Source organism: Halictus rubicundus, chromosome 2 (assembly GCF_050948215.1).
Source record: "Halictus rubicundus isolate RS-2024b chromosome 2, iyHalRubi1_principal, whole genome shotgun sequence".
Lineage (NCBI taxonomy): Eukaryota > Metazoa > Arthropoda > Insecta > Hymenoptera > Halictidae > Halictus > Halictus rubicundus.
In genome coordinates this window covers 25,946,985-25,955,163 of record NC_135150.1, presented here as the reverse complement: position 1 = coordinate 25,955,163, position 8,179 = coordinate 25,946,985, and the positions used below count along the sequence as shown (strand labels likewise).

Here is an 8,179-nt window from a genome sequence, read left to right as displayed (position 1 = left end):
TACCCTTTTAAAAATGGCGTGCTCCAAAAATTTTGTTGATATGAAATCCTCTTGTTTCGTTTCATTTAGAACAAAGTTATTACCTTTCCGGCAATAATGGATTGGACTTAGGCCACTTTCAAAGTGATGGTTTTAATTATTGAACTAGCTACAAAACTTATGTGTATCCAAAATAATCGTATATACTCTGAATACACTTAACCGCAAATGTTGTTCATGACAGCTAACTTGAAGTTGTACACATAATTAATTACAGGTAACAAAAAATAATTGACAAATGGACTTAAGTCATTTTCAAAATAAACGGCTCAATAATTCCGACAGAAGTTGTTCAGTACAAAACTGTTATTATCATTGAAAAATATTTGAAATTGCTGTGGCTATTGAGAAATGTACTAAAAGAAATTAGGCGTGGATCATATATGCTGAAAACTATGGTGGACTATATTGTGTCAAATCGTAGGTAGTTGTTCGCAATAAGTGTTTGACGCTGCATCGATTACGACGAGGAATCGCGAGGATAAATTGCTCTGGTTTGCTTCGCACCGCATAGTGCCACCTTGCGCTTCGCATAGATCGAGATTGAGATCGGGATCGAGCCACGCGAGCCACGAGTTCTCGCTGCATGCGCGACCCAACCCTCGAGTAATTTACACGCGTAGATACGCGATTAATCAATCAACGAATTTGCAGTAACCCGCTCGCTCTATTTCTAACGCGCGGTCACGTTCGTACACGACCTCGATCGACAATTGGAGCAGTCCATCCAGCGTCGGAAGTTTTGATCAATCCGACGCTTAGGCGATCAAACCTTGAAATTTTCGACTCGATCGCTCTCAAAGATCGTACACACTGCTAAAATTCAGACTTTTCTTTTATTATGATCTCGTACGAAACGGTATGGGATTACATGGAAACGTCTGTTGTTTCGAAAGGACGATAAAATGGAAAACGAGCCGCCAGGGTGTCGGACCAATACGATCACGAAATGGCGCCTTCAAGTTCCCGTCCTCCTGGGGCATTTCTTCTCCGATATAGCGCGGAATTCGTTAAAACAGGTAGTAAGTCTGAAAAACGAGAGCGTACATAGTTGCTAATCGATTTTCTTGTAACCACGCTGGACCGATAATTAGGAAGAAAATGAACCACTCACCCGTGGGGATAATAAAGCGTAACATTTGTTGAACGCGTACGCGTACTCGCAGTTGTCTCCTTCCGCTGGGGGAAAAAAAAAGTGATCGATCAACATTTAGCGCGCGCGCACGATCCAACCGAACTCGATCGATCGCGCCTAATCGGAAGCGTTCATAAGCGGTTGACAAGCAATGGCGGACACGTACTCGCAACGAATCCCACAAATATAAACAACTCTTCTATTTGCATTATTATTATAACACGCTGCACGTTGGAATCGTTTATTAAATAACTAAATACAGTCAAACCTGTTTTTGTGCGGTCCTCTTCTATGCGATTTGTTTATTTTTTATGCGGTATATTAATGCCAACGGTCTTGGCATTATAACACCCTTGTAGTCTTCTCATTGCAAGAAGATGCGCGTTTTGGACTACGACGAGTAGTATTGAATTATGTGGATTTTGAAAATTTTTCCATGTTTAAAATGGGAAATTAAATTTTTTTAAATGTTTACTTGTGCAATTTAATTCTTTGTTTTGTTTGGAAAGCACTTTCTCAAGTGAGACTTTTTTTTATGCGGTCCCTCTCCACCGCAGCAAACAAATTTTCTTTAATATGTTGTGAAAAATTATTTGTTATAGCTATTTAGGAAGTTTATGAATATTTCTTTTATGCGGTCCCTAACTACCGCACAAAAACAGGTTTGACTGTATAAGTCTCGCCGTTTTATATTCAAATTTACAGAGAGGAGTGAAATTGTCGATTAATTAAAAACATATTATTTTTCTTTATCTTCCTGGATGCATTAATTTTTCGTTCGTGCGTTCGTCAAGTGGAATGTTTTTGGCGAATGAATTGTTGGAAAATGATTGAGTGAACGATTGTACTCGTTCACCGTGTGAAAATGAGATTAATTTGTATGGCGTGTAGCATACTCTCTGGCAAATTTTGCGGGCGCGTCGATCGAGAGAACGAAAATAGAAAAATATCAAATATACGGTAGATACCAAAATATTTACCGAGCTCCTTGCACGTCCTGATCGCTCCTTGGACTTCCGTTCTATATGCTGGTATTCTGTGGAAAAACGTGAGCATACCGTTTAAACTGAGGTCCCTTTTGTCGTCGACCAGACCGAATTGCTCCCAGAGGCAGTACATGTAACACTGCGCCGTAAAAGAAAGAAAACAACAACAAATTGATCAGCCGTCCATGAATTGAACCGATTTTATCGCTAGGCCGCGGCAACAGAGTTTGAAAACTGCTCCAATATTGTCATAACTGTTTCCACCGGAACTAGGGTAAGGCACCCAATTACTGTGCGGGGTGCCAATTACTGTCTCTACATTAATTATACTTATTTTTAAGGTGTAGTGAACATTAAAGAAGAGGTATTCAATTTTTCATGTTATACAGTCTGTTCCTCAAGAACGTGGACGCTATATCTGTGTGACACCCAATACAGCAAAGATTGTGCCAGTACAAACATACAATGTCTCCTCTAATACGCAATAGCTCCAATTCTCTTAGTATCATTTCTGTCACTAAGTTCAAGTCATTTCGAGATGAGTGCCGTATACGCTAAACGATTCGAAGCAGTATTCTTGCGCCAGCACCCGAAACGGCCAAAAATGAGTGTTGGAAATGCAGCAAAATATCTGCACGAGTCTCGCGAATTTGTAAATAAGTGGGCGCAACGTTACAAAGAGACAAATTGCGTCGACGACCTCCCCGATCGAGGTTCGAAGCGAGCTACGACGAAAAGGGATGATAAAGCAATTCTGCAGCTTTTTTCGAAAAATCCGACACTCTCCTTACGCAAAGCGCGAGCAATGTTAGCGAAAAAGGGCATAAAAATAGGCATGGTAACGATTAAACGTCGGTTGGAAGAAAATAAAGTTGCACGGCGTAGTACGCTTTCGAAGCCGTTGCTTTCAACAAAGCGCGTCGAAAAACGGTTCGCGTGGGCACATGAAAACGTTTGTCGCGATTGGAACAATGTCCAATCTCGGTCCCCCGATGCCAATCCAATCGAAAATGTTTGGTCTCTCATGAAGTACAAACTCCGAGGAAAGCGTATTTTCAAATTGAAGACGCTAGTTCGCCGTATTCGAGAAATATGGAGATCTCTTCCTGTCCGATACGCCGCAAAGCTGGTTCAAAGTATGCCCAGACGTTGTGAAGCAATAATCGCTGATGGCGGTGATTGGACACATTATCAAGCAAGTGCGTATCAGTTCTTTAAATGCACTTTCGACCTATACAACCTTTTTTACAGGAAAGATTTATTTGCACTCAGATATCGCGTCCGCGCTCTTGTGGAACAGGCTGTATATCACTTTTATAAAATAAGTATAATTAATATAGGCACAGTAATTGGGGGTACCTCACTCCATTTGCTTTCTACGCGTAACAGTTTCGAACAGTTATTTTTCGGAACCGTTTCAAGCCTTGCCGCGTAGTCGAAAGATGGTGGGCGAAAGCATTTTCGCTTACCTTAAGTTGTCGCGATTCCGGCCATTTGCCATTCCTAACCGCCTCAATATCCACTGAAACGAGAACGAGATCAAATTTGTTCGATCGTTGCGCATAAGATAGAATGGAATGTACATAATAATTGGATCTTGAATAAGTACCTGTGGCTACGTCGGTCTGCGTTTGACAAGCGTTCACCACGCTTGCCGCTTTCGCGATCATCTTGTCGGAGACGAAACTCGGCCGCTTCTACAAAATACCCTCGATTTTAAACAGAATCGCGTCCGATCGATCGCTCGTTTACAGTTTTTAACCCATTGCACTCGAGCGGTGACTCTGAAGCGCAACTAAAAATTGTTGTGGCGTTATTTCAAAGAAATTACAAAAAGTATTGCACAATATTTGTTACATTACAAAATTTGTATTCAATAGATTGCTAGACATTTAAATATTATATGTGGAAATCGGATCAGTTTCGTACGAATAAAATGACAATATTCTTAGACGGAAGAAAAGTTTAGTTTTAGAATTAACACTAATCCTACCGAGCCTTAAAAGTGACTACTACATGTTGTCTTACAAAAATGACGAGATTGGATTTATTTGAATTTTGTGGGGTTCGTATTATAACATATGCTCTCCTAAATATATTTATTTAATCATTTCCCACGAAAGCATCTTTACCATTTCAGTAATTGTAAAATAAAAAATCTGGAACGGCCATTTTGACCAGCGATGGTAGGTTTAGTGTTAAAATAACGCCGAGTGCAAAGGGTTAATTTTAATCGGACGTTTTCGCGCGCCATTCTCGATATTACGAATCGTTCAATTAACCCGCGAGATCGGTATTGACCTCTCACCCCTCGACCTCTATCGATTATATCCTTCTGCGCTCGATTCCTACCTGTTAAACGGCGGCAAGTCATTGCAAATAATCGCGAACGCGTAATCGATTAAGATACACCTAATTGTTGTTTATTTTATCAATAAATAAAGCGATAATCTAAAACAGAAATTATTTCGTCGAATTTAATATATGCAATATTGACAATATCGGAAATTTATTTAGCGAATCACCGCCTCCCACCGTCACGGTGAGCGGGAGGAAACGACGGAGATACAGTGCTGTGAATAATTATAAACTCAATCATATGTTTATGTTTTTCATAGTACTGAAATAAAAATTGACGAAACCGTTTATGCATTTTTAAATTCTAATACAAAACGAAAGTGAGCAAACAAAAAATAAAAGTTTTGTTCCTCAGAAATCTGAAAAACATGGCTTTTCTTCTTAAAATTGTGGTTTAAGCTGTGAATAAGTATAGACTCATTATTAATTTTAATATCTTTCATTTAGTATTTAGTACATTTTCCTTTATTTTTTATTACATGTAAGAGCCGGTCAGGAACATTACTAAATAGCTTATTTAAGATGTAATTTGGAATATCTGCCCAAGCAGATTTTATTCTTTTTTTAAATTCGACAATACTTTCTATCGGTGGCTTCTCCTGATCATAAACTTTTCCTCGTAAGGATACCCCATAGATTTTCGATGGGGTTCAAATCAGGGCTCAGTGCTGGCCATGGTAATAACTCGATCCCGAACTCTTGAAACCACTTTTTTGTAGAGGATGCTGTGCGAATGAGAGCATTATCTTGCTGGAAAATCGTTTTATCGTCTTCTGTTAATGTTGTAAAAGGCAACAAATAGTCGTGTAACATCTGTTGACAACCAGCAGCATTCATTCTACCGTTTACAAAAGCTATTTCAGTTTTAAAATCTTTTTCAAAGGCAGCCCAAAACAATACTGATCCACCTCCCTGGACTCTCCGCGACACGATCTTTCTTTCTTTTCTCAAATCGTGTCAATAATAATTGAACCCATCAGGCCCATCAAGATTACACTTTTTTTCATCGCTCCAGATCACATGTCTCCACACGCTACTTTTTTAAATGAATTTTTCGGCAAATTTAATCTAGCGTCAATATAACGCTTTTGTAATGGCGGTTTTCGCAAACATTTTTGATATTGAAACCTTCCAGAATATGCGACCCACTTCCTTACAAGACTGGAATCACATTTCAAGTTAAATCGACTCACAATTTTGGACGAAGAAGTTCCAGTTTTTGATATCTCCCTCCAAACCGCACGTTTTACGAAAATCGTGTAGGTCGTCCTAATCGCTCGATTTTCCCGTAATTTTCAATGGCAAGTTCCAACAAATTTTTAACTGCACTTTTGGCATCTATTAATTATGCTCGCAATTTGTCGTTGACTTTTCCCACAGCTCCTCAAATCGATTATTCGTTGTTTTTCTACATCACTGAATCGCGTGCCACGCGGCGTAGTGTATAGTACGGAACTGTTTCAAAGATCTTCAAAAAACTACATTTAGAGACTTGCTGTAATATCATCTCACTCGGTAGATCCGACAAAGCTACACAAAAGTTCTGAACGAGGTATGAACAGCGACTGAGTTTATCAATATTCACAGCTCAAATCTCCTTGTTTCGAAACATTCGGCTACTGTGTTGCACGAAGAAGAGATAGCAAAAAACTGTGTACGCAAAAAAGGTCGTACCACCTCATCATAAATGCAGTAAAACTTACCGAGGGGATTCTTGGAAATAACAACGAAAACACAGGAAATAAGCGTGAGTTTACAATTATTCACATTTCACACAGGAAACAAGTGTGAGTTTATAATTATTCAGATTTCATACAGGAAATAAGCGTGAGTTTACAATTATTCACATTTTATACAGGAAATAAGTGTGAGTTTATAATTATTCAGATTTCATACAGGAAATAAGCGTGAGTTTACAATTATTCACATTTCATACAGGAAATAAGCGTGAGTTTATAATTATTCACATTTTATATAGGAAATAAGTGTGAGTTTATAATTATTCACATTTCATACAGGAAATAAGTGTGAGTTTATAATTATTCACATTTCATACAGGAAATAAGTGTGAGTTTACAATTATTCACATTTCATACAGGAAATAAGCGTGAGTTCATAATTATTCACATTTCATACAGGAAATAAGCATGAATTTAAAATTATTCACATTTCATACAGGAAATAAGCGTGAGTTTACAATTATTCACATTTCATACAGGAAATAAGTTCAAATTATTCGCAGCACTGCAGGCCAAAAGAAAGCTAAAGAGAGACAGAAAGCGGGTAATAAGAGACGAGACGAGAAGATTTTCGAGCGAACAGGTGAAAAACGGTGTTGCATACGTACCCCGCAATGAACGATTCCCGGCTGGCTCAAGCAGAGAGCCAGCAGAGGGAGGATCACCAAAAGCCTCATGACTACCGCTCGATCGTGTTGTCCTGTTTCGTTCTCGTCGAGGGCGACGAGCGATCGATCTCCGGTGGGAAAACGCGATATCGGCTAGGAATAGGAAGCGAGGAAGGATTCGCGACCGCGCGCAGGGAGGTCTGGAGGAACGGCGACGGTTTTTGGATTTTGCTGTGTTGCGATCTCTTACACGGAAAAGGCAGCACTATTCGATTGGTTCCGGGCTCCGAAACGGGGGTGGTGTTCTGCTCGAAGCGAGTGGCGCGCGTTAGAACGGAGTCGGTGTCTGTCGGTGTCGAAGAGCTGCTCTCGCTGGGAAACGGGAAACGGCAAATGCGAGGGCGCGACTGAATCAAATCCGCTCGAAGCACCGCGGCAAACCAGAGGTCCAGACCTGCACACAGATGTACGGCAACCGTCGACACGCGTACACCTCTCGACACCAATTCGAATCGAAATTTCACGATTTCCCACCGCTCGATCAATCTCGGTGCGTCCGAAGCCGCGCGACGATCTTATCCTACTTGTTGCCCCGCGTTTCGCGTTCCGTGCCGTCGGACATTCGACGAAAACGCAGAACGAAACGATCGCTCGAAGGAGAGAGACGACGGACGATGCCTTTGTTTCTAGGCCAGGGTGCATAAACGTGTCTAAACGCAGATTTGATTGGCGGATGTTACGACAGGCAGCTTACGACATGCGACAGTTACGAGCCGGCAACCCTTTGCACACCCTCCTGTCTCCTACCTCGTCCGTAGCGCATAGTCGGCCCGGCCTGCTCAAGTGCCTTGTTCCGTTGCCATTAATTTCGCGGCGCATAGAATAACTGCGGTCACAGGACGACCATAACCTCGTTCACCACCGAGCATGCCCAAACGATTCCGTTTGCATTCCGCGTCTGTCGAAACTCTCGAACCTCGAGTCAATTTCGAACCTTTTCGAGCGATTGAAATTTTGGCTACCCCATCGAGAAGGCTCGACCCTCGTCCGATTCGGTGAACGCAGGTCCGTTCGAACTGTGTGTATATACACATTGTTTAAAAGAAGAACGAGATCTTTATTTATGAATCTATGGATTGTATACATGTGTACAGCATAACGCATTTACCCCCAATTTAACAATAATCGCATGTCACTGAAAATTACAATATATACAGTAAATAATTTGAGTTCAGGTACGTTTATATGTCATCAATTTCTACAGGATTTCAACGACAGGGATCGTAGAGTCCTTTCTCGTTTTAAGAAAGTGGT

The 8,179-nt window shown here is 40.7% G+C and overlaps 1 protein-coding gene across 3 annotated transcripts; it reads right to left on the bottom strand.

Moving 5' to 3' along the window:
• Positions 1-261: 261 nt before the first annotated feature.
• On the bottom strand, positions 262-7,270 carry Obp10 (odorant binding protein 10). 3 transcript variants are annotated; one of them, XM_076806436.1, is made up of 6 exons: positions 6,866-7,270; positions 3,770-3,857; positions 3,630-3,682; positions 2,155-2,299; positions 1,154-1,218; positions 262-1,067 (listed from the first exon to the last, which is right to left on the bottom strand). In XM_076806436.1, the coding sequence occupies exons 1-6, from the start codon at positions 6,932-6,934 to the stop codon at positions 1,050-1,052; spliced, it is 438 nt and encodes a 145-aa protein (XP_076662551.1). In that variant the 5' UTR covers positions 6,935-7,270; the 3' UTR covers positions 262-1,049. The 3 variants fall into 3 exon arrangements, with proteins under 3 accessions (XP_076662551.1, XP_076662548.1, XP_076662550.1); XM_076806433.1 differs by having other exon boundaries at positions 268-1,067; positions 2,143-2,299; positions 6,866-7,244; XM_076806435.1 differs by having other exon boundaries at positions 268-1,067; positions 2,143-2,299; positions 3,770-3,854; positions 6,866-7,243.
• Positions 7,271-8,179: the final 909 nt, after the last annotated feature.

What these genes read in the sequence shown, in the direction of transcription:
- Obp10 (XM_076806433.1), bottom strand. Translation starts at nt 6,934, where the DNA reads ATGAGGCTTTTGGTGATCCTCCCTCTGCTGGCTCTCTGCTTGAGCCAG. An exon ending in CGGGAATCGTTCATTGCGGG is followed by an intron (nt 3,858 to 6,865) that starts GTACGTATGCAA and finishes GGTATTTTGTAG; the next exon opens with AAGCGGCCGAGTTTCGTCTC. An exon ending in GGAGCTCGGTAAATATTTTG is followed by an intron (nt 1,219 to 2,142) that starts GTATCTACCGTA and finishes TTTTTCCCCCAG; the next exon opens with CGGAAGGAGACAACTGCGAG.